This window comes from Silene latifolia, chromosome 10, assembly GCF_048544455.1.
Source record: "Silene latifolia isolate original U9 population chromosome 10, ASM4854445v1, whole genome shotgun sequence".
Lineage (NCBI taxonomy): Eukaryota > Viridiplantae > Streptophyta > Magnoliopsida > Caryophyllales > Caryophyllaceae > Silene > Silene latifolia.
The window spans coordinates 145,916,211-145,943,345 of record NC_133535.1 but is presented as its reverse complement, the minus strand read 5'-3'; the positions used below and the strand labels follow the sequence as shown (position 1 = coordinate 145,943,345).

Genomic DNA, 27,135 nt, shown 5'->3' with positions numbered 1-27,135 from the left:
GTTACATGAAGTAATAAAACAAAGCTCTGAAAACAGGAGCATAACAGGCAAAGACGGGCCTCACACCGACCCTACTCACCCTGGCTGAGGGCCGGTATGAGGCCGACACGGCAAAGCAGCTCATCCTGAAGAATAATCTGAGTCGGGGGCACCCATCCCTTCTCAGCATCAAACAGCTGCATCGCCCGTTTCTCATCTGCATTGAGATAAACCTTGGAGGCATCCATTTTCGGATGTTTTTGGGAGACCCATTTGTCATGCTCCGCCTTACTCTCGCACCGCAAATTAACTTGGTGCTGGAAGGACCGGGGCAGCGGATAGTCATCCGGCACCTTAACGTACACCCACCGCTCTTTCCAGTCCTTGCAGGAGGAAAGCTTATCAACGGAAACGTAGCCCGACTCCACCTGCACGCTGTACCACCCCACCTTACCGGGGGTCGATGGCCGAAGATGATGAAGCCGGCGGAATAAGTTAACCGTGGGGACCTCCCCCTTAAAGAGACAGAGCCATACGAAGCCAACTATCGTCCTAATGGCCAGCGGATGCAGTTGAGCCACAGCGACGTTCATAGCTTTGATGATGGCCATGACGTATTCGTTCAAAGGAAACCGAAGCCCATACTCCAGGTGCCTGATATATACGCCGATATGACCCCGGGGAGGGCAACAGACCGCCTGACCCCTCTCAGGGATAACAATTTTGTACCCATCACCGAAGGAGAAATGACCCTCGAAAAGAGTCCCACCGGAACAACTGCCGAACTTATTGGTCCAGGCACGGTCAGGACCAGTCATGCAGGCCTCGCCGTGACCCAGGAGATGCGGCCTCTCATCACCAGTAGGAATCCTTCCCTCACCGTCATCATCAAAGTCTTCATCGGCTACATCATCATCCTCCCATTCCTCCAAATATTTTGGATCGACTTCGGGAGAAGGAGACCTAGGGCCCCCAGACCTTATCGGGATGGCGTCTAGTACCTCCTCCTCATCAGGACGCGACGAGGAACTCCTCGGCGCAGGCTTACTAGTCCCGGCATCAGCAGAAGACATGTTTACAACAAAACTTACAAGTTAAAAAGTTGAGAAATTTGTTTGTTTACCTTGAAGAAAAGTACTAGCCGAGGTAACAACTCTGAAGATTTGAAGAGAAAGAAGCCCTTGAAAGTTTAGAGAGAAGAAAATTTTAGAGGAAATGAAATTGGTGGCCAATTTCAGGGATTAACTGCCCTATTTATAGGGGAAAGCCCATGAAGAAGGACCAATCAGGGCACAGCCCATGAAACGTCAGCCAATCAGCGAACAGACACGTGTCGGACATGCAACCATGGAATGTCAATCGTTGCAACAGTTGAACGTCAATCAATGCAACAGTGACCAAGCGTCTTCAACACGCCCCTTCATATCTCTTTGCCTATTCATCTTCCTCAACAAATTCCTAAGTATCCGTTCTCCGCCGGCCACATGATCGACCAAGCTAGGTAGCACCGGCCGGGGACAATCAAAAACAACCGGCACTCTCAACCCAGGTCTTGGCCAGCGTCACTTTCTTTTCCACATCGGATGTCCATTACACCTCCATGTGGAGGGGGGATATGATACGGCCTAAGCATGACCAAGCCGAGGTAGAAGAAGCCGGGGCATAAAAATTTTACTTACGCAGAATATACGCTCAACATACATCGAAGCCCATACCACGGCATAGACTACGCTGGGGGCAAATTGATAGGGCATATTCTGCACCCGCTGACCAAGTCAACTTATTGAGCAAGGTCAAATATATCCACAAGCAAGTCAACGACTTAGGCAGCCTCACCGACGCAGCCTGTCGGCCTGTCTCTTGTGCCTCGGCTAGGACAACTAGCCAGCCGGGGCACATATCCGCGAACTCATATCCAAAACCCCTCGGCGGCGAGTCAACAGGGCCCGCCGGCCTGCCATGGGTCCCTCGGCCGAGGATAGATCAGTCTTTCCACCTGCTAGCCACTTGGTCACTACGTGACAAAAGGTGAAAGTCTATAAATACTCCTCAACCCTCATTGAGGAAAGGATCCACAATTTAACCTAAGAATCACTATTCATCTGGTAATATCTTCCTTATCTCTCTACAATACGTACTTAGCCAAGTAACAACAACTTCTCTCTCTAAGTTTACTTACTTGAGCGTCGGAGTGAGTTCGCTCGGCCCAAAGCCGAGCCCTCAGTTTGTTCATCGTTTCAGGAACCCGAAAGGAGGATTCAACCAAAGACGTCATTCTAAAAGCACGGGTGGTAACAAATAACTGCTCTGGATTTACACCCGGAACAAAAATCATTGTCAAAATATAGAGGAAATGAAGGTAAACTTCAAATCGGCTTATCGAAAATAACATCACATTAGCTGAATCGAGTATTTCACACTTTTATGTTCGCTTAATCTTTAGCAACTGTTTATCTTCCGCTAAATCAAAATATGGAGGAAATGAAGATGAACTCCAAATTGGCTAAATGGAAAATATCAGAGTAAACAACCAATTGCCCAACTTATGAGATACCATAGGTACCTGTCAAAACTCGACCCAACCCGAAAACCCGACCCGTTTTTAGGGTTACAGATCTGTTTTTTTCGACCCGCAACTCGTTTGACCCAAACTTGAAATGACCCATTATTTTAGGGGGTTAGACCCGACCCGAACAGGTCGACCCGTTGGATCAAAGGTAAATCAAGAATTTTATTAAAATATTAATATTTATATATTATATTTAAAAATATAGTTAATTTTTTTTTTATTACTTAAAATTACAAAAAGAACTAAAAAGTTAATTTTATATCATTACTAGTTTGAATGCCCGTGCGTTGCAACGGGGTAATTAACTTATTTATAATGCAAAAAAAAAAAACATAAGGGTTTAATGTTTACATTCTATGTCTAATGATTTGTTTACATTATTAAAATATATCTTTCAAAAAAAATAAAAGATTAATATATACGTGGGTTAACTCTTATTTATAATTATATAATCACCCCACCTTATACTAATCTTTCGATGTGGGACAATTCTACTATTTATAAGTAATATATTCACCAAACCTGGATTATTTTTCTGATGTGGGACAATTCTACTATTTATACGTAGTATATCATCAAACCTGCATTGTTTTTCAATGTGGGACAAATAACATACTCAGAATTACACCATCTTTTTTGCACTTAGTTCGACATTCAACCAGATCCCGAATACCGAATACGGTTAATTGTTACTCATTATATCTAATAGTTATATTTAAATTTAATAATATGATCAAGTACTCTCCATTAATATTTTTCGTTGTTTTTCTTCATTTTTTTTATCATAATTGAGATACGGAAATTTCCCGTGATATCCCTTAATTTTGTCAGATTTTCCATGTTACCCCTACTTTTAAGAATCTGCCTATGGTATCCTTAAAGTTCCATTTTTTTGCCCATGGTACCCCCTAATATAAAGGCTGTTAAATAGACGTTAAGTTTGATGGCGTGACAATAAAATAACAATTAAAAAATAATACCTCTTTTATTGTTTTATTGGTACAGATATCTCTCTCTTTTAAATGAAAATTTAATTAACTATATCATTATAATATTGGAAATTTCTCATGGTAATCTTGAACTTTGATAGATTACACATAATACCCTAATTTTAAGTTTCTACAAATGGTACCCCTGTGTTCACCTTTTTCTTTCCCAAAATACCATTTGACAACTTCCGTCATAACGTCATTGCTCCTATGACTTTTGACGCCTTTTTCTTTTGTTGTCTATTACACAAACACTTTATCATCTAATTCTTAAATCCATATTTTATTTAATAAACTAACATTTAATACCTAAATAACAAAACACAAATAGCATGGCATGCTCAATTGCTCATCTAGTTACTCATAGGAGTAACGGCGTTATGAAAAAAGTAAACACAAGGGTATTATATGTACAAACTTAAAATTAGGGGTATTATTTGTAATCTAACAAAGTTCGAGGGTATACATGAAAAATTTCCGTTATAATATTGACCATTTTATCGATCTTTCTCCCACCTAAAAAAATGTTACAATTTAAAAAATTTAACATGTAATTCAAGATTATGTTTAAAGTCTCTTATATAATAAGTATACTTTGAGAGATTCAATATATTTGGGGTGATACCTAAGTTCCAAGGATAAATCTTATTTATAATCATGGGATCACCCCACCTTATGATAATCTTATGATGTGGGACAATTCAACTATTTATACGTAGTATATATTTATCACACCTACATTATTTTTCAATGTGAGACGAATAACATATTTAAAAGTACACCATATTTTTTGAACCTAATTCGACATCCAACCCGATTTAATAATAAGCAAATACTATATTATCTATTAATATTCATATGTTTGTTTTTTATTTATTTTTTATCATAATTAAAATATGTGCAAATGATATGAACCTATACTCTAATGATAGAATTTTTTTTAACACAATTCTAATTATATTATTTAAACGTAGTATATTTACCACACCTACATTATTTTTCAATGTGGGACATATAAAATCTATAGGTATAAAATATAATGATATAAACTTTTAAGATCTCTCCAAGACAATACTTAAGAGACTCAAAAGATTTTTGGTTGATGCCTAAGTTCCAAGTATGCCTCCTATTTATATTTATAGAATCACCCACCTTATACCAATATTTCGATGCGGGACAATTCTACTATTTATATGTAGTATGTTCACCACACCTACTTATTTTTTAATGTGGGACAAAACATACTAAAAAGTACACAATTTTTCATATTAAGAAGTACACCCTCTTTAATATGTGCAAATAATATGAAATTTATACTCTAATGATAGCATTTTTTACCACAAAGCTAATTATATTATTTTCATAATTTTTAAACGATTTTTTTTTTGACAAATGAAATGTAAAAGTTTGATATAAAAATTGGAAATATCACTTTAATATTGATGGGGCATATTCTGCACCGCTGACCAAGTCAACACTTTGAGCAAGGTCAAGGATATCCACAGCAAAGTCAACGACTTAGACAGCCTAGCCGATGAAGCATATCGGCCTGTCACCTCGGTCTCGGCGTGGCAACCGGCCAGCCGGGACACATATCCGCGTACTCATATCCAAGACCCTCGGCCGGCCTGCCATGGGTCCAGCGGCCGAGGGTAGTACGGTCTTTCCACCTGCTAGCCACTTGGCCACTTGGCCACTACGTGACAAAAGGTGAAAGTTTATAAATACTCCTCAACCTTCATTGAGGAAATGATCCATAAATTAACCTAAGAATCACTATTCATCTGGTAATATCTTCCTTATCTCTCTATAATACATCCTTAGCCAAGTAACAACAACTTACCCCTCTAAGTTTACTGACTTGAGCGTCGGAGTGAGTACGCTTGGCACAAAGCCAAGCCCTCAGTTCGTTCATTGTTGCAGGAGAGGCCGAGAGGAACGACATAAACGAAGGATCCAACTCAAGACATCATTCTACAAGCCACGGGTGGTAACAATACTTGCTCTGGAATTACACCCGGAACAATTGGCGCCGTCTGTGGGGAAGACACTAGAAGCTAGTCACATTCATTCCCAAACAAAAAAAACAAACAAAAAAAAAAAAAACCCACCCCAAAAGCTAAGAAGATGTCGAAACAACAAGAGGCATTCGTGACTGACGAAACCGAATCCTACCAAGATGATGCCATCCACAATTCCGGAGTTGTGCAACCCTCCACCGGCGGAGAAATCCAACCGGAATTCGGGATGCCGATAATAACAGACACGCCGCTGCCTGCCAACCAGGTCACCATCATGGGACATGTGGTTGACGTAGCAAATCTGAAGATGCTCCTGGACCTAATTGGTAGTACGCCTGCTCACACTGTCACGCCGACAAGAGCGGCGGAAACCGTCCAGGAGACCAGAGCCCAAAATGTGACCCCAAGAAACTTGGACGGAGCATTAGGAGAAGCTGACCCTGTCAAGACACCGGAGAAGCCCAAAGTGGTCGTGGTAGACCTAAGTCCTTCTCGCACTCGTGAGAAGGCGGCGTCACCGCGGCACGAACGAGGCACACCCCGGAGGAGCGAAAGAAGCCCAACCCGTCAGAGTTGGAGAAGAAGCCCGACTCACCAGAGTCGGAGGAGAAGTCCTTCTCGCTACGAGGAGAGAAGCCGGACTAGGAATGCGAGGAGCCGATCGCCGCGTGTCGCTCGACATGTGGTCAGACAGCCCCTCAGCGCCTACGTCCTAGATACCCCGGTGCCGACTAAGCTGAAGTTACCACCTATAGCATACAAAGGAGAAGGTGACCCAACCGACAACGTCGAGGCTTACGAGTCTCACATGTCAGTATGGGAGCAACCCGATGAGGTTTGGTGTCGAATCTTCCCAACGAAACTGCACGGGATGGCACAGAGTTGGTACAAGGGGCTACCCGACGGGTCGGTATACTGTTACTCCGATCTGAAGGACACGTTCCTAGCCCAGTATTCCTGCAACAGGAGGAGGGCCGTGGAGACATCAGACCTCCTGACTATCAGACAGGAGGGAGGCGAGTCCCTCCGAAGTTATGTAAAGAGGTTCGACGCCAAGGTTCAGCAAATTCGTGAGCTGAACAATGAACGGCACCTTCGCGGCGATGAAAGGCCTCCCAAGGGGAGACCTAAAAAACGAGCTCATCAAAAGCGGCGGCCTGACCTTGGACACCGCCAGGAAATTGGCTGATCAAGCCATTAAAGTGGAGGACTATCACAAAACCTGGGTAGGCCCTAGCGAGGCCGAACCCTCAGAAAAGCAGAGCCGCCGGGAGGACAACCCGGATGAAGGACGCCGTGACAACATTCGGTCACGGTCTGGTGAAAGACGCCGTGACAATAATCGGTCACGGTCTGGGGAAAGACGCCGTGACAATAATAGGTCACGGTCTGATAAACCTGCCAGGAAACAAGACTCGACGGGCGCCGGGTGGAGTTCGGGAACGTACCGCCAGAGGCGGTATAATGATAAAACCCCCCTCGTCGTATCGGCCGCCGAGGTCTTCGCCCGAGCAAAACGAGGGCCGAAGTGGGAAAGGCCCCCAAGCCGAAGGGAGACGGTGACGCGAGCCAAGATCGTGAGTACCACGGCCACACCGGTCACCTTATCGACAACCGCCGCAGCATCCGAAGAATGCCATTGAAGAACTGATCCGGAAGGGAAGCCTCGGCAAGTACGTTGCCAAAGGCCAAAAGACTGACGCCGGCAGTTCAGATAAGAAATCCGTCTTCGAACGGATATGAGTGATCCATGTCGTCATCGGGGGCAACGAGAACGGAGGGTCCGCTCATGGGCACAAACGGCACCTGAACGAGCTATATCAGGCCATCAACTTTGTGCCCAACACAGCGACCCCCGCTTCCAACATCCCCGATATGACTATTGGAAGGAAGGACTACGAAGGAGTCATCGCTCCTCACAAATGACCCACTTGTAGTCAATTTGGACATATCCAACCACTGGTCAAGAGGTGCCCGATTGACACAGCGCCTACACGAACATCATGTTCAGGGAGTGCTTCCTCAGCCTCGGTCTGAAAGTCAAGGACTTAAGCCCCTGCACCAACCCATTATACAGCTTCTCTGGGGCCGACCTGGTACCACTGGGGTCAGTCAGACTGCCGGTGACGTTCGGCGAAGGGAATGCGGCTAAGAATGTCCTAGCTGAGTTCGTGGTCATTGACGGCTCGTCCGCCTACAACGTTCTCATAGGCCGAGTCACTCTGAGCGAGGCCGACGCAGTGATGTCCATCCGGGCCCTAACACCGATGTATGTCTCGGACCGGGGAAGCGCATAAGCTCGTCTCCAAGGACGAGAAGGACGAGGTGGTCAACGTCCAGATAGCTGCCAGAGGATGCAACATGCAATCCCTCAAAGTGGCAAAGAAGTCGGAGAAAGGGAAGAGTCCATCCTTACAACAGGAGGGCGACCTCATGGATGCAACTAGCGGCTGACTGGGAAGGTGTGCCTTAGATGAGCCATTAGAACGCTGGTAATCTCGGGAAAACTTTGTATAGCGGCGGAGGTGTCCAAAATAGCTGTGGGCACCCCAACGCATATTTATACCTAATGAAAAATCGTCCAAATCTTCCATCAAAATGTCCATTTTCCCCATAAGTCGCCGGCAATAAGCAGACGCCAGCTCACACTGTCACATCGACAAGAGCGGCAATACACATCTATCAAGAAAAAGCGCCGTCGCAGTCACCCCAAGTAGTAGACGCCACGGCAGTCACCCCAAGAGGTGGACGCCGTCGCAGTCACTCCAAGTGGTAGACGTCACGGCAGTCATTATCAAGAAATAGACGCCAGCTCACACAGTCACATCGACAAGAGCGACAGTCATTATCAAGAAGCAGGCGCCGTCGCAGTCACCCCAAGTAGTAGACGCCACGGCAGTCACCCCAAGAGGTGGACGCCGTCGCAGTCTACCCAAGTGGTAGACGCCACGGCAGTCATCATCAAGAAATAGACGCCAGCTCACACTGTCACATCGACAAGAGCGGCAGTCATTATCAAGAAGCAGGCGCCGTCGCAGTCACCCCAAGTAGTAGACGCCACGGCAGTCACCCCAAGAGGTGGACGCCGTCGCAGTCACTCCAAGTGGTAGACGCCACGGCAGTCATCATCAAGAAATAGACGCCAGCTCACACTGTCACATCGACAAGAGCGGCAGTCATTATCAAGAAGCAGGCGCCGTCGCAGTCACCCCAAGTAGTAGACGCCACGGCAGTCACCCCAAGAGGTTTGACGCCGTCGCAGTCACTCCAAGTGGTAGACGCCACGGCAGTCATTAACAGGAAGCAAACGCCGGCTCACACTGTCACACCGACAAGAGCGGCAGTCTCCATAAAGAAGCAAACACCGCGACGGTCACGACCAGCGCAGTCGATACTCGCTAAAGCGATCGAAATGCCTTGGAAGCGGTAAACGCAATTGAGATACACACTCTAAACTGCCTCGGCCAAGCCGAGGCGGAAACAAAAGAGACGCTCTATCAATAACGTAAGAAGACAACTCGGACGAAGACGAGAAAAGACCTCGGCCAAGCCAGAGGCAAAGTAAAAACGCTAAGAACAGTTGAGACCCTCGACTATTAGCACAAGGAAAAGAAATGAGGTAAAGACCTCGGCCAAGCCGGAGGCAGAAGAAACGAACTCTTATTAAAAATGATAACATTTTACAAGCGAGGAGAATACGGACGACGACCGTCCCCATAGGGATGAGCCAAAACACAACCTACCGAGGTTGTACAAAATACAGAGAAGTTACAAATATGTCATTTGGAGCGCCAAAAGATAGCAGGGAGGAAGCTATCTGAAACGCCGGGTGAGCCTGGTGACAACCGCCCGCCTCCCTATGCCTATTGCTGCTTGCCATCAGCAGCAGTTGCAGCATCCTCTTCAATGGGCAACCCGGCAGTTTTCCTAGCAGCCTCAGCTTCAGCAGCCTCAGCTTTAGCCTCAGCAGCATCAGCTGCCCTCATTCTCTCGGCTTCCTCCTTGGCCGCCTTAGCCTTCTCAGCAAGGGCTGCCTTCTCCGCGGCCACCTCTTCCTCCTGCTTCACCCTCACTGCCTCCTTGGCCTTCTCCGCCACGGCCTTCTCCTTAGCTTCGAGCTTGTCGTCAAACAGCTCGTCAAATTTGTCCCACGGAAAGGAACCTAAGCAAGAGGGAAGAGCTCCTCAATCACTTCCCGGCGGCTTCTTCGGCCGGATCCCGGAATTCGGTGCACATGTTGGGGAGCATGACGGTTTGGAGAATCTCAATGTCCTCCTCCTTTTGTCTAATAATGGCCTCCTTGCTCCGAATCACCTTCCCCTGGATCTGATGCATGCCCCTGAATTCATTCCTCTCGCTGAAAATAAAGGTCGGCGTGCCTCGAACCAGTCACACTTTTCCAAAGCGACTTTACAACTTCGGCCGCAGCAGCCTCGGCCTTGGCTCTCTCAACAAGGACCTCCTTTTCGGCGTCCCTCCCCGAGTTTTCTCTCGCCCAAGAGCGCTTTCTCAAAGCATCTCCCCTAAGCCTCTCGCTCATTAAGGAGATCCAGCTTCGCCTTCACGGCCACCTTCTTAGTGGCATCAAGCTCAAGAGCGGATTGAGCCACGGCCTTCTCCTGCTCTATAATACGAGCACCGGTCAGCTCGTTCCACCTCGCCAGCTTCTCGATCAACCTCGCGCTTTCCGCTACAAGCTGGGAGGGGGAAACCTTCTGGGATGAAGAATTAGTGGTGACGTCTCGATCACCGGCCTGCAGTCGGGAGGGGGAAGCCTTCTGGGATGAAGAGTCAATGGTGGCGTTATGATCACCAGCCTGCGCGGGGTTCTCCTCCGCTTGCTGCTCAATAAAAGCGACGGCCGACAGCGGCTGATCTGCAAAATTTAACGAAAGCATCGTATCAACATGCATAGACATGCCAGGGAGCTCGTCATCGCAGCGCTGATGAACCGGCCAAACCTGAGCCGCAGGATAGATCAGTACCATGCTTGGCCTTCTTCGCCGGAGGACGCATTTCCTCGCCAGCAGCAGAAGCAACGGCAGCGGTAGAGGCTGTCTCTTTTTGATAAGTGCATATTTTATACATTTTAACCCCTTATATTAGTTTGATTTTACATATCATTTAGCACTTATCAAAGTGTTTTTAAGCTAATATTATGTTTCTAGTGCAATTGTGTGTTCAAGTGTGTTTTGTAGGAAAATGAGCTAAACTACTACAAAATGGGTTAACACTAGAAGCAAGGCTAAGTATGGGAGCAAGATTGGACTAAGTGTTGGAAGTGCATGGATTTTGCATGAAGAAAGTGTTGGATCAAAATGAAAATACAAGCAAAGTCAATATGAAAGTCAAAGCCCAAGAATTCAAGTCCAAAATGTGGTGGAAAATTTGGATGCTAAAGAAGAGCTTAGGATGCCAAAATGCTTAAGATGCCCTCCTTAATGCTCTTAATCACACTCATAAACAAGGCATTAAGCACCAACTTTGGATTCCTTGAGCATTAAACCAAGAATTGAAGGGAAAATTAAGAGTGTGCTTAGGATGCCATTTTGGATTCCTCTACAAAGTTTACTCCCTCATTTCCTATATAAAGGATGTAGACTTCACCTTTTTACACCATTTTCACATACACAATTTCTCATAATTCTCTCTAAGTTTAGTAGTTAGATTAGTTTAGTTATTAGCTTAGTTTAGTTTAGATTTACTTTATGTTATAAACATTTCAATACAATTTCCATTCAAGTTATATTCCAATTTACATTTACAAGTTATTTATATTACAAGTATTGTTCTTCTAGTTCCATTTCCATTTCCATTTCAAGGTAATTCTTTTCCTATTTTCATCATGTTTATCATTTCAATTATCATTAGTGTAGTTTACATTTTCATCATGTTTGAGTAGTTACATTTGTCTAGGGAATAAAGGAAGCCATGCACGATTAAGTAATATGTAAATGTCAAAATAAGGATAAGATAATATTGTATACTTGTTTCTATCACATGTTTGCACCATAACGTTTAATCTATGTTTAAAGGCCTTATTCATTGATTAAGTTTGTTCATTCATTCTAAAAGTCGAGAGGCACGGAATTGAATTAGACTAAGCATGTGTAGTAGGACGACCTAGTCATGGACGAGAGTTTCTCTAGGACCCGGTCTATGGTTGACACTAATATCGTAAGGTGGGTGTCTTTAAGCCTAAACATTTATCATAAAATCAACTTCCTAACTTGACATGAGCATTTACATAATTAGCATGTGTGACCCGACCTCCCTAGACATTTTCTTTATTAGTGTTTTATCATTACATCACTTCAACCCAATCAATCAATTGATAATCTACCAAGGTAAAATTCAATCCATAACAACTAAATTATAAACTCCCGTCTCCTTTGGGTTCGACCCCTACGTACTACATTCATTTGTTTTGCTAGGGTATAAATATTATTTTTGCATAGGTGTGCGACAACCTATCAAAATTTGATAGGTTGTCGCACACCTATGCAAAAATAATATTTATACCCTAGCAAAACAAATGAATGTAGTACGTAGGGGTCGAACCCAAAGGAGACGGGAGTTTATAATTTAGTTGTTATGGATTGAATTTTACCTTGGTAGATTATCAATTGATTGATTGGGTTGAAGTGATGTAATGATAAAACACTAATAAAGAAAATGTCTAGGGAGGTCGGGTCACACATGCTAATTATGTAAATGCTCATGTCAAGTTAGGAAGTTGATTTTATGATAAATGTTTAGGCTTAAAGACACCCACCTTACGATATTAGTGTCAACCATAGACCGGGTCCTAGAGAAACTCTCGTCCATGACTAGGTCGTCCTACTACACATGCTTAGTCTAATTCAATTCCGTGCCTCTCGACTTTTAGAATGAATGAACAAACTTAATCAATGAATAAGGCCTTTAAACATAGATTAAACGTTATGGTGCAAACATGTGATAGAAACAAGTATACAATATTATCTTATCCTTATTTTGACATTTACATATTACTTAATCGTGCATGGCTTCCTTTATTCCCTAGACAAATGTAACTACTCAAACATGATGAAAATGTAAACTACACTAATGATAATTGAAATGATAAACATGATGAAAATAGGAAAAGAATTACCTTGAAATGGAAATGGAAATGGAACTAGAAGAACAATACTTGTAATATAAATAACTTGTAAATGTAAATTGGAATATAACTTGAATGGAAATTGTATTGAAATGTTTATAACATAAAGTAAATCTAAACTAAACTAAGCTAATAACTAAACTAATCTAACTACTAAACTTAGAGAGAATTATGAGAAATTGTGTATGTGAAAATGGTGTAAAAAGGTGAAGTCTACATCCTTTATATAGGAAATGAGGGAGTAAACTTTGTAGAGGAATCCAAAATGGCATCCTAAGCACACTCTTAATTTTCCCTTCAATTCTTGGTTTAATGCTCAAGGAATCCAAAGTTGGTGCTTAATGCCTTGTTTATGAGTGTGATTAAGAGCATTAAGGAGGGCATCTTAAGCATTTTGGCATCCTAAGCTCTTCTTTAGCATCCAAATTTTCCACCACATTTTGGACTTGAATTCTTGGGCTTTGACTTTCATATTGACTTTGCTTGTATTTTCATTTTGATCCAACACTTTCTTCATGCAAAATCCATGCACTTCCAACACTTAGTCCAATCTTGCTCCCATACTTAGCCTTGCTTCTAGTGTTAACCCATTTTGTAGTAGTTTAGCTCATTTTCCTACAAAACACACTTGAACACACAATTGCACTAGAAACATAATATTAGCTTAAAAACACTTTGATAAGTGCTAAATGATATGTAAAATCAAACTAATATAAGGGGTTAAAATGTATAAAATATGCACTTATCAAACTCCCCCAAGCTAAGCCCTTGCTTGTCCGCAAGCAAGAAATCACCCCAACATTGCAAATCCCAAAATAGCTAACAAGCAGTTGATTCAAATCCCGAAACAACATGGGCATAAGGACAAGCAAAATCATGGATGAGATTTACATGGCGGCGTAGCGTAGAATATTTCAAGTAAACTTTTCGGCACTTGCATGATCTTTTGACTTTCGGACTCTCACGATCCACTCATAACTCAATTTTGTGTAAAGGATATTTTTGTGAATAATCACTCAAGCTATCCTCGACTCATGAGAATGTGCCCGCAATCTAATATGGTAAACAATCAAATCATAAACCAAAACAATCAAATGCAAGCAAATAATGAAGCCAAAGGGTTAGAAGAAGGCTTTATTTTGATATGGGACATAAGGGGGACAAGTGATTATGGATATGTGGAGTTAATGTTAAGCTAGCAACAAACCATGTGAAAATGCTCATTCCAACCCAAAATAGCCCAATTAGAAGACAAATGACTTCTTACATTACAAACCTTAAGAATTTCTCCAAAATATATAATTAACCATATGAGAAATCTTATCTTCTTCTTCCTCTACCACCTATTATTAACATCAACTTCATCAAACAAATCTTTTCTTTTCTTTTTTTTTTCTTTTCATTTTTTTTCTCGTCCCTTTTTTTTTCATTTTTTCATTTTTTTTTTCTTTTTCTTTTTCTTCAACTCTAATTCTTCCTTTCATAGCACAACCGGAAAACAATATCCGGCAAACAAATTCACAATGACATAAATTTTAAAAAACATCCCAATTTTGAGCATCCCATCACCAAAAGACATAGCTACTAGCTTTAACAAGGGTAGGCTATTTTTAATGTAGCTAGGGAATAAGAACATGTGAAAGGGGCTAGAAAATGGGCAAATTTATCAATGTGAATTTGGCTTCAAAAATGCATAGCAAAATGAAAGTAATGCTTAAAAGAGATGAAAAGAAGACCATATTTGTGCGTTTTGATGTAACACACATCATAAGGAGACCTACCTCTCACCTAAGTGAGACCAAATAAAGATGAAATGGCCTTTAAGGAGGTTCTACCTTACCAATTTTGTAGCTTGCCAAAAGTCAAGATCAAGCCTACTTGGTTTAATTTCCATCTTCCACCTACTATGTCAAGACATCCCCATGCATGCTATATCCCGTCAAAAGTAGCGAATCAAGAGCTATCAAGCCAAAAATGAGACAAACAAGAGGGTATAAGTAGGACAAGCAAAGAATTAGAAGCAAAAATTCACACAAATTTTTCAAAAATTCTCACTAAATCTATACTAACTAAATGCAAACTAACTAATATGCGAATGCAATCTCCCCCCAAGCTAAACTTAACATTGTCCTCAATGTGCCAACAATCAAATTACCCAACGAAACCATAAAAATGGCGCAAAGCACATAAATAAGAAGGATTAGAGGTCATGTCTAATGGGTTGCGAGAAATTAAACTAAAATGCAAAACAAAGAAAACTTACTAGACTAACGAGCCTCCCCCAAGCTAGCATAAACATTGGGGGATTCCTCCACTTAGCAACGCATCGAAAAATGGGTCAAAATTCCGGTGGGTACTTTGTCCGTGATGCTAATAGAGGTTTTCGGAGGTGATTTGATTGAGAAATGAAGAAAAATAGAGAGAAGGTGTACCGACCTTTGCTTTTGAAGCGTATGGAAAAGATTAGCATATCCCGTATTTTATTAAAAAGCGCAATAAGGAAGAAAGTCACGACCCCGATCGGGGTGGTCAACCCCGATCGGGGTTGACCGTTGACTTTTTTTTTTTTTTTTTTTTAAAAAAAAAAATATTTTTTTTTAATTTTTTTTTTTTTTTTTTAATTTTTTTTGAAAAAAACGTAATGTTACGACCCGAACGGGTTTACAACATGGGGTAGTATGCTACCCTTCAAAACGCCTCTTCTCCTCTTCCAACACCTACAAATCACAACTCAAAATAGCTAATTAGTCTAATATTTATTCCTAATTCTAATAAAACATGAAATTGCGTAAAAATTGAAATAAAACAAAAACAAACTAGTTATTTTCTAATGAATCTTCCATCATCCTCCAAAAAGCACGTCAATGCCCTTAGAAGTCTATCATATATCTGCGCATGAGCAACATGAAAACATATGTACGCAATTGATAAGATTAAAACATGAAAGAGCAAGGGTAGAAATTTATAAATCTTATCGATGGGCGCAAGAGAGACTTCAAATATTACCACCGTATCACTCCACTCGTCAGCAAGAGATGGAGTATCATGCTTAAGACCATAAAATAAATCGTTAGAACACAAATTATAATCATATATGGTCTCAAATGGGTGGCATAAAGAATAAAAGAGGAGAGGGTCATCAAAAATAGGGGGTTCATCCCACTTAATTTCCATGTCAAAATTGCTTAGCCCTCTAACTTTCTCGAATGGATCAACAACATCCTCTACAAATGGATTGTCAAGCGGGTCAAAAGACTCGGGAAAAAACTCATTAGAATCACAAGGAATCTCGACAAATTCATTTGTAGAAGGTGACTCATCTACTATGGGGTTAATGTCATCAACATGAGTCTCTACATTTTCTATTTGAATGACACTAGGGGGGATTTTAAAAGATAAAATCGGACCATCATCATCATCATCCAATAAATCAAAATCGTTAGATTGAAAAGACTCACATTGGGGAGGTGAAAAAGCAAAATGAGAGAAGATAGGCTCACGTCGTCTCGGTTTCTCTTGAGAATTTTTTCCCAAACGAGCATGTAAAACTTTAAGCTCCTCTTCGATGCACCAATAATAGAATTGGCGTGCTAATTCCCGACATTCGCAAGCCATGAAATTTAAGAAATTCCAAAGTTCCGGCCCAATCATATTGTAGAGATTACCATTACTCAATTTTAGAGCCAATCCACGGGTCTCGGAATCCATGCCACCAAGCACAAAATGACCCAAGTAATCCCCATCAAGGACATGTCCAAAGGAGATGAGACTATCGCAAAAGTAGTAGAATCGGTCAAGATAGTCAGGAAAAGGCTCATCTTGGAGTTGTGGGATGAATTCGTAACTCATTATGTAAAGCCAAGTTTTATTACCTACAAAATAGGCACTAAAACTACAAGAAAATAGTGAGATGAATCTCAAGGAACAAGTGTTCCTCGAGACAAAAAATAAAAAGATAAAATTCAACAACTAATAACAAACAAAACCGTCTCCCCGGCAACGGCGCCAAAATTTGATAGGTTGTCGCACACCTATGCAAAAATAATATTTATACCCTAGCAAAACAAATGAATGTAGTACGTAGGGGTCGAACCCAAAGGAGACGGGAGTTTATAATTTAGTTGTTATGGATTGAATTTTACCTTGGTAGATTATCAATTGATTGATTGGGTTGAAGTGATGTAATGATAAAACACTAATAAAGAAAATGTCTAGGGAGGTCGGGTCACACATGCTAATTATGTAAATGCTCATGTCAAGTTAGGAAGTTGATTTTATGATAAATGTTTAGGCTTAAAGACACCCACCTTACGATATTAGTGTCAACCATAGACCGGGTCCTAGAGAAACTCTCGTCCATGACTAGGTCGTCCTACTACACATGCTTAGTCTAATTCAATTCCGTGCCTCTCGACTTTTAGAATGAATGAACAAACTTAATCAATGAATAAGGCCTTTAAACATAGATTAAACGTTATGGTGCAAACATGTGATAGAAACAAGTATACAATATTATCTTATCCTTATTTTGACATTTACATATTACTTAATCGTGCATGGCTTCCTTTATTCCCTAGACAAATGTAACTACTCAAACATGATGAAAATGTAAACTACACTAATGATAATTGAAATGATAAACATGATGAAAATAGGAAAAGAATTACCTTGAAATGGAAATGGAAATGGAACTAGAAGAACAATACTTGTAATATAAATAACTTGTAAATGTAAATTGGAATATAACTTGAATGGAAATTGTATTGAAATGTTTATAACATAAAGTAAATCTAAACTAAACTAAGCTAATAACTAAACTAATCTAACTACTAAACTTAGAGAGAATTATGAGAAATTGTGTATGTGAAAATGGTGTAAAAAGGTGAAGTCTACATCCTTTATATAGGAAATGAGGGAGTAAACTTTGTAGAGGAATCCAAAATGGCATCCTAAGCACACTCTTAATTTTCCCTTCAATTCTTGGTTTAATGCTCAAGGAATCCAAAGTTGGTGCTTAATGCCTTGTTTATGAGTGTGATTAAGAGCATTAAGGAGGGCATCTTAAGCATTTTGGCATCCTAAGCTCTTCTTTAGCATCCAAATTTTCCACCACATTTTGGACTTGAATTCTTGGGCTTTGACTTTCATATTGACTTTGCTTGTATTTTCATTTTGATCCAACACTTTCTTCATGCAAAATCCATGCACTTCCAACACTTAGTCCAATCTTGCTCCCATACTTAGCCTTGCTTCTAGTGTTAACCCATTTTGTAGTAGTTTAGCTCATTTTCCTACAAAACACACTTGAACACACAATTGCACTAGAAACATAATATTAGCTTAAAAACACTTTGATAAGTGCTAAATGATATGTAAAATCAAACTAATATAAGGGGTTAAAATGTATAAAATATGCACTTATCACTTTTCTCTTACGGACAAGGGGAGACCCCTCCTCATCGGAGTCCTCCCCATTGGTGATATCAACAATCTCCACCGTCTCCTTCCGAGCAGGAGCAATGGGAGGTGGAACTGATGTCGACACCCTCGCCGCCGAAGACTTTGTTTTTCGCGTATGACGCGGCATGCTACTAACAACCTTCGCCTGAGCCTCCACCACATTCAAGCTTTTCAGCTGCTGATCCATGAGATCATTCGGCGACGTCCTGCGGTCATGGGTTAGAGCCTTGGGATGCAAGTTAGCAACGGTTTTATCTTTGTGCAGCCCCATTCTCCGGAGGATATCCTCAGACAGGTCTGGTCCAAAGTGGTCTGCGAAAGAAACAAAGCAAGAGTTAAGTAGAAGAAATGAATCGAATTTCGAGAAACAGGAACATTGAGAGCGGTGATGGGCCTCACACCGACCCCACTCACCCTGTGCTAGGGCCGGTATGAGGCCGACATGGCAGAGCGGCTCATCCTGAAGGATAATCTGCGTTGGGGGAATCCATCTTTTCGGCACCCCACTCTTGTCCGCCTCAAAGAGCCTCATCGCGCCTTCTCATCCTCCTTAAGAGGCACCTTGCCGGCATCCATCTTGAGCTTTTTCCGGTGACCCATCCGTCGTGCTCCGCCTTAGTCTCACACCGCAAATTAACTTGGTGCTGAAAGGAGCGGGGCAGCGGATAGTCATCCAAGCACCTTAACGTACACCCACCTATCTTTCCGGTCCTTGCAAGAAGTAAGTTTGTCAACAGAGACATAACCCGCTCCGTTTTGCACATCGTACCATCCGACGCGGCCAGAGATTGATGGCCGGAGATGATGAAGCCGGCGGAATAAATTCACCGTTGGGGCCTCTCCCTTGAAGAGACAAAGCCAGACAAAGCCGACTATGGTCCTCATAGCCAACGGGTGCAGTTGGGCAACAACAACGTTCATGGCCCTAATGATGGCCATAACGTACTCATTCAGCGGAAACCGGAGCCCATACTCCAAGTGCCGCACGTATACGCCGGTGTAGCCCGGTGGAGGGCAACAGACGGCCTGACCCTCCTCAGGGATAACAATTTTGTATCCCCTGCCAAAGAAAAAATGGCCCTCGAAAAATTTCTCGCCGGAACAACTGGCGAACTTATGGGTCCAAGCACGGTCAAGGCGGACCTTACAGGCGTCGCCGTGATCCATAACGTACCGCCTCCCCTCATTAGGACGAGCCCTTTCAGCATCATCACCAAAATCGTCTGCGTCATCATCAACATCATCGTCATCCTCCCATTCCTCCAAAGTCTGAGGATCAACTTCGGGAGAAGGGGACCTAGGACCCCCAAACCTTATCGGGATGGCATCTAGTATCCCCTCCCCATCAAGACGCGACGGGGAACCCCCCGGCGCAGAAGTGCTAGTCCCAGCGTCAGCAGAAGACATGATAGCAATGATTATTTAACAAAATAAGAAGTGAGGAAATGTGTGTGTTTACCTTGAAGAAAAACACTCACGGAGTAACAACTCGAAAATTAGAAGACAAAGAAGCCCTTGAAAGTTTAGAGAGAAGAAAATTTTGGAGAGAATGAAATTGGTGGCCAATTTCACGGAATAATCGCCCTATTTATGGGAAAAGCCCATGAAGAAGGACCAATCGAGAAGAAATGACCCATGAAGCGCCAGCCAATCAGTAAAAAGACGCGTGTCAGACATGCAGCCATGGAATGTCAATCGTTGCAACAGTTGAACGTCAATCAATGCAACAGTGACCAAGCGTCTTCAACACGCCCATTCACATCTCTTCGCCTATTCATCTTCCTCAACAAATTCCTAGGTATATGCTCTCCGCCGGCCACATGATCAACCAAGCTACATAGCACCGGCCGGGGACAATCAAAAACAACCGGCACTCTCAACCCTGGTTTCGGCCAGCGTCACTTTCTCTTCCACATCGGATGTCCCTTAAACACCCATGCGGAGGGGGGATATATATGGTACGGCCTAAAAAGAACCAGGCCGAGGTAGAAGAAGCGGATGCGGAACATTTTTCACAAAGTTACTTGCGCAGAATATACGCTCAACATACATCGAAGCCCATACCACGGCATAGACTACGCTGGGGGCAAATTGATGGGGCATATTCTGCACCGCTGACCAAGTCAACACTTTGAGCAAGGTCAAGGATATCCACAGCAAAGTCAACGACTTAGACAGCCTAGCCGATGAAGCCTATCGGCCTGTCACCTCGGTCTCGGCGTGGCAACCGGCCAGCCGGGACACATATCCGCGTACTCATATCCAAGACCCTCGGCCGGCCTGCCATGGGTCCAGCGGCCGAGGGTAGTACGGTCTTTCCACCTGCTAGCCACTTGGCCACTACGTGACAAAAGGTGAAAGTCTATAAATACTCCTCAACCTTCATTGAGGAAAGGATCCATAAATTAACCTAAGAATCACTATTCATCTGGTAATATCTTCCTTATCTCTCTATAATACATCCTTAGCCAAGTAACAACAACTTACCCCTCTAAGTTTACTGACTTGAGCGTCGGAGTGAGTACGCTTGGCACAAAGCCAAGCCCTCAGTTCGTTCATTGTTGCAGGAGAGGCCGAGAGGAACGACAGAGACGAAGGATCCAACTCAAGACATCATTCTACAAGCCACGGGTGGTAACAATACTTGCTCTGGAATTACACCCGGAACAAATATAATTTAGGAAATATACATATTATAATAATTAAAAGATTCTCCACTTTATTTTTTACATCAAAAATTATACTTTCCTAAATTTATTTTTGATGATGTGGACGCTCTCAGATCGCTCGAAAAAACTCTCTTTTATATATATACTAGATTTAATGCCCGTGCGATGCACGGGCCTAATCGTAGTGCTCTTATTGTATGATGTAGTAACTAAAACATGTTTTGAAGGATTTATTTATATATATGTTACTTCTGATAAACTAACTGCAAACCTATCCTATAATTTATTATGCTCTAGCTTTATCTTCAGAATTTTAGTAAGATCAATTAGAAGAATACAAATTATTGTATAACCGAAATTTAGAAAAGAGTTATTTTTATAACTTACATTTTAATTTAAATGGTTTATAATAATTGTGTTAATAAATCCATTCTATGCAACTTCTATGATAGACTACCTTACAAAAGAATAAATATTTTTTATCCTCAATTTTATTATAGTTATACATTATTTTATTTTGTGAATTTGACTTAAATGCCAAATCTCGTTAGTACTTCACTTAACTCCATCAATTCGATTTTACTATAGTTATACATTATTTTATTTTGTGAATTTGACTTAAATGCCAAATCTCTTTAGTACTTCACTCAACTCCATCAATTTGCACCTATGTACGTTCATCTTCTCGCCTCTCCTCCTTGAATTCCCTGTTGTCTTCCCCATATCCGCTTCCTTCTACTTATCCCTAACGGAACCGCCCTTCCCTATTTGTTTTTTATAGTGGATAATGTAGTCATTATCATTATAAAATCGTGAAGTTTTTAATCTGAAATTCTACTCCCTTTGCTGAGATAGATCGAGGGAGTAGTAAAAACCTAATTTTTTTCAAGCGCTTTCTTTGAAATTAATTTATCGTATCCCCTATTTATTGCTACATTTTTCATATTATTGTTCTTACATATTCAAACAAATCGAACAATTTTACCAAATAGCACTGAATCAATTAAAATACAAAAAATCAAACACTATCTCCGATATTTGACAAATTGGCCGAGCGTGTGCATGTAATAGTCTTAAATTTTGATTCTTCGGCAACCAAATTTTAGCGTTATTGATTTGAACTTAAGTGAAACGAACTTGTTAAACCTTACTTAACGGAGTTAAGTGAACTTAAAAGCGAGTTAAACTGAAATTTAATCGACTTGAATTGAACTTAATACCGCATAATTGAATTTAACTTAACTTAATATGTTTAAGAGACCTGCCTAACCGAAGTGAATAGAACTATCTAAAATTGAACTGAATTCATTGAGTGAATAGCACTATCTGAAATTGAACTGAATTAATTGACAACTATAACTATTGTAATAATAACCTACTTTAAAATTTTTTGAGAAGAATTCTCTATTTTTGATCCCTCCTTAATTAGAAAACTAACTGGCCCCTATTCATCATCGAATCCCCATCTTGAAATCTTGAAATCTCAATAAACCCCACTCATTGAACTAATATTAGTTCAATATTATTAGTTCAATATTAGTCTAACTTATTTTCTATGTTTGTCATGTTTCGTCTATAAAAGATTATATGTCACCTATATTTGGCTCAAATTCAAAATTACTTGTCTCACCACTCGTTTGATTCTATCGTCTAGATTGAATTATTCTGGGAGTGACTTTTTATCTCATAATTTTTGGAAATGCATATTGGTGATCGAGTACGTACGACGGTTACTGTGATTAAAACATATATCGTTCATCATACAAATTAATGTTCATTACAAATTGAAAGAATTATTTTTTCCCAGTGATGATGAATTGTACAATAATCTTGAATGAACCATAAGTCCATAATACCTTTTAACGTACTTTTTCCAATCTCGTTTTCAATATAGGTCACGACAGCACGAGTTTTCATTGTAAGACAACATTATCATACTATAGTAGATACTTATTAAAAGAATATGTTTTACAATAAATTTTGTGTAAGGTCTTGTTACACAATTGTTTTTAATATAAGAACACAATAAACCTAAAGAGAGTTCATACAAATTCCCATCCCAAAATCAAACTATATGTCTCTTGTATGACACTGTGTTAATTCTGAGTCAAAAGCTACATGCATATAAAAAACACGATTTAAACAGATTGTTTGCCACTATGATAATCAAACAACAAAATTAACATCGAGTAGATATACCTTCATTATCAACTTCATAAATATAATACATCTTTTATCATATCACCCACGACTATATCAATAATACCTGCATGGATAAGGAAAAAAGTGTATTAGAGAAACTTATTAGTCAACCACCAGAAAAATTAGTGGAGAATGGGAGAGGGGATGGGGCAGAACGACATAGGTTTTTACAATAAGAAAATTTAAAGGAATCGATTATATAAAGATTAGCTATATAATTTCTAATATTTATAGTGGAATTCGGTACAATTAAATTACTTATACAGAGGTAGTAGTGTCCTGGTGAAATAGGTCTTGTATAAGCGGTTGTGCATATAATATTCTAAATAAAACTACTTCAATATCAATTTTTTCCTTCAATCTCTTATCCTCTTTATTTTTAAATATTATTATAAGTTAGATTTATTCTTATCTTCTTTATTTTTAAATAATTTAGGTAGTTTGCAAAACGTGGAGACTCTAAAATTGTTCGAAAAAAGCTTCCTTTATTAATATAGATAGAATAGATATAGATTATAATATTTAATAATAAAATAATTATTAAAAAAAGTGTATTTTAATAATTATGTCAATATAATTAATGTAAACGTTGAATATGATTAAAATATTAATTTTAAATATGATTTACATTTTTAAAAAATATTTTTTTAATTAAAAAAATCGTTAAAAAAAGACGTTAGAAATTTTTTCTTGACCCATATTCTGACCCTAACCCGTATAACCCAATCCGACCCATACGACCCGTTTGACAGGTCTATTCATAGGCCACAAACATGTAAAATACAGGTTTTGTCGTAAACTTTTCAATGCTCCACGTGAACTTCCTAAAATTAGCTTCAAAATGAACATTATGAACGAGTCCTCTTCGAAACAAATCTCTCGGTTTTTATCAGCTGGATTCCTAAAAAGGGAAAAAAGCATTGTTGACAAGTGATTGATCAGCAGAAAACATCCTGAAATGTAACTGCGTATGACAATTTTCTGAAGTAGTCAGGCCGGTGCCTATTTTCCTCCATTCACAGTCACTTCCATCCTGTTGTAATTAATACGACTAATTAATATGCAGTTTTGTTAGAGAATACACATTCAGCCAACCATGAACCTTTTATGTTCTAGCTGAATTTCCCAAAATGACGCTTCTGAACAAACATCGGACAAAGATAAACGAGTCCTCTTTCAGATTGAAACTCTTTGTTTTTATCAGCGGAAGACATCATATAAGCTCAATACATGGAGAGAGCTTTTATCAAGTACAAAGTTACCTGTGTAGGAGCTCTCAAACCGTGACTACCAAGACAGCCTGAGTCTAATCTCGATCTCATATAAATATGAAAGTAAATGAGGGGATTCAATGCATTCAACTTCAATGCTTTTCAAGGGATCCTTCCAGCATTGCGCTTTTTCCCTGAGGATGCTCACGATCAACTGCCAAAAAAAAAAAAGTTTATTAGCAAATTACGGATTGAAGGCACTTAAGTTTTCATACTTTCAGTATTCAAATCTCACGCAATTGGTAAACATAAGAGAGATTAGTTCCAGGAGATGATCCACTTCGGAATATGATGTACTATTTGGTGGAACGGATTCAGGCATTTAGCTAATACTTTCAGGATTCATGTTTGATGGATAACCAAGAGAATAAAAATGCATCAAAACAATCTCCTTCTTTTACGACTCGGTAAATAGGAACAAAGCATTCCAAGAATTCTAATATGCTAGAGGGTCATTGCATAAAATTAAGAGCATTATGGTTAAAGATATGGCATTCGTAATATACAGGCACAACGATCTTCCACCACAAATATTTCACCATAAACGCGGAATAGTGGAGATAGATGTGGTGAAGGAGCGGGGGAGAAAACCTAGAACATAAGTTTTTCAAGACGGGTAAGGATTGAGCCACGGGGTTACGTTTCCCCACCAACCCCTTTTCCTCCCTTCACCATCAGCCCCCTCCAATTTTCCTTGATTTTGGTCGCCATAACCTAGTACCATACCACCATGTAACATAGAATACCTGCGCAGCCGACTTCTCTAACTTTGTTGTTATTGACAGCACATCAGGGTGGTAACACCAAAACAAACCATCCAGAAAGGTCATAAGCGAAGATTTTGTAGAATCCCAAGCTGTTGATTCACGCAGTTTTAACTCTCTGAGTTTGTATGGTTGACCAATAACCAGATTCCTCAGTAGCTCCACCTCTGCTACAATCTGTAGATGCCAACATAATGGAAAGATGATCAAACTATGTCTCATGAGTTCGTCATCTGGACACGAGACAATCAAACAGGGTACATATACTATGAATTGGAGATATACATCATACCAGACGAGTGCAAGCCAAGTTCAGCTCTAGAGATTTGAAAAGGTTTGTTTCTGTGAGAAACTTCTTCAGCTTAACAAACCAAAAATTGGTGATTGAAGCTGTCACCAATGGAAAGAATTGAGCATTACACTGATCAAGCACTTTAATCAATGACAGAGAAGTCTCCACTTTACATTTGAACAAAAACTCGCGCAAGTTAGGGGCATCAATTGTAACATTCCTCAAATCATCTAGGTAATTTATAATTTGAAGTTCCTTCAACGAATTACTTGAGATGTTAATGAATTCCAGCATTGAGCATGAATCCAATACTAAACTTTCTAATGCTATAAGCCCAGATCGTAGCACAGAAACAATATCATCACTTATGGAAGCCCAACAAATCTCCATCTTTCTCAAGTTTTTCAAAGCAACCACATTCATGTTCCATGGCCATGGAGAATCTCGACAACAACTACAATAAACAAACTTTTGAAGCTGAGATGCTTGGAGGTTGGATTGCATCGTTCCACTACCCCGGACTTCAACTTCCTTATTAACTTTTCTTATCAAAGGAAGTGAAATTTTGTTAAGGTGGTTATCGTATGTAATATCTAATTCAACCAAGGGGCAGAAGGAGATAATTTCTTGAAGCATGTCCTCATCAACAGTTTGCAGGACCAAAATCAAATATTCGAGTGAGATCAGCTCTATAGTCGCATAATATGGCAGCCCAACGTTACCACATTTCAAATATTTGAGCGATTTTGCACAAAATAGAACCTCAGGAAACCTATACTCATTTCCACCAGTAATCTGGATTTCCAATCTCTCGACTTGGTTTTGCACCGCGATCATTATCCATTTGTCAACTAAAGATCCTAGCTTTTCATCAACCTTAGGAAGCGTAAGGTACATTATTGTTATCCTATACTTTTGGGTAATGTACCTTTGCATCGTCTTATCTACGAACTCCACAAAACGTTCAAGTGTACGTGTATCGTCCTCAAAGTCATACTTAAAGTACCCAGGCTGAAAATTCAAAACCGGAATGGACGACCAAGCACCATACCATTTCTTAGACAATACACTAGCACGACCCGCCTCTTTAGTATCAAGCCTTGAGAGAATAGTATGCAGGATAAAATCCGGAAGTTCCGAAATCCTATCAACATTACCCCTTTGTTTCTTTGCTACATTTTCCCCAATCTCCATTATTTTCTCACAGGAATTTCGTCAAACAGTTGGTATGCACTATCTAAAACCCTAATTCTTCGCTTTTTCACTAATCTAACAAATACCCAATTCAAAATTCATGATCATATCTTCACTACAAATTAAAATTCCAGAAAAACCCATCTCAAACAACAATTAACAACAATTATGCATCATAATCGATCAAAAAAATGGAAGATTAGATAACAAAAAGAGTATACCAGATGGGTTTGAATCAATTGAACACATGAGAATTCTCAGCAAAAATCAGTATACTTCAGATTAATCAGATGACGCAAAGAATCGAAGAAAAGCTAGGGTTGAAGTAAACATCTATACGGTTTTACGCAAATATCTTCCAATATAAAATCGCCTAATATTTACCCAAATAACCTTATAATAACTGCCTCTCACAAGGTTACTTAGGTAATTTAATGTAAAATCGTCCGAGTTTGTGTTTCTAAATTCTAATTAAGGGTATTTTTTTTCCTTTTTAATAGTCCTAATTCGAGCCATATATGAGGGCACGATCATAAGCATAGTAAAACTGTATCATGATTCGAATATGAGACATCAAATTA

The 27,135-nt window shown here is 40.4% G+C and overlaps 1 protein-coding gene across 3 annotated transcripts; it reads right to left on the bottom strand.

Annotated features, from left to right (window-relative positions):
* Window positions 1–2,358: 2,358 nt before the first annotated feature.
* LOC141606198 (uncharacterized) lies at window positions 2,359–27,029 on the bottom strand. 3 transcript variants are annotated; one of them, XR_012526603.1, is made up of 5 exons: window positions 25,361–27,029; window positions 25,051–25,245; window positions 24,296–24,458; window positions 23,803–24,066; window positions 2,359–2,542 (listed from the first exon to the last, which is right to left on the bottom strand). XR_012526603.1 is itself a non-coding variant. In XM_074425236.1 (4 exons), exons 1-3 carry the CDS (start codon window positions 26,552–26,554, stop codon window positions 24,321–24,323), a joined length of 1,527 nt encoding a protein of 508 aa, XP_074281337.1. In that variant the 5' UTR covers window positions 26,555–27,029; the 3' UTR covers window positions 22,767–23,097; window positions 24,296–24,320. The 3 variants fall into 3 exon arrangements, 1 of the variants encoding a protein (XP_074281337.1); XR_012526604.1 differs by lacking the exons at window positions 2,359–2,542; window positions 23,803–24,066 and adding exons at window positions 22,767–22,945; window positions 23,031–23,097; XM_074425236.1 differs by lacking the exons at window positions 2,359–2,542; window positions 23,803–24,066 and adding an exon at window positions 22,767–23,097.
* Between the last annotated feature and the right edge of the window lie 106 nt (window positions 27,030–27,135).

Coding starts and splice junctions, on each gene's coding strand:
- LOC141606198 (XM_074425236.1), bottom strand. CDS start 26,554: ATGGAGATTGGGGAAAATGTAGCAAAGAAACAAAGGGGTAATGTTGAT. Junction 25,246..25,360: donor ACTTGGCTTGCACTCGTCTG/GTATGATGTATA, acceptor TGGCATCTACAG/ATTGTAGCAGAGGTGGAGCT. Junction 24,459..25,050: donor TAGAGAAGTCGGCTGCGCAG/GTATTCTATGTT, acceptor TTTTTTTGGCAG/TTGATCGTGAGCATCCTCAG.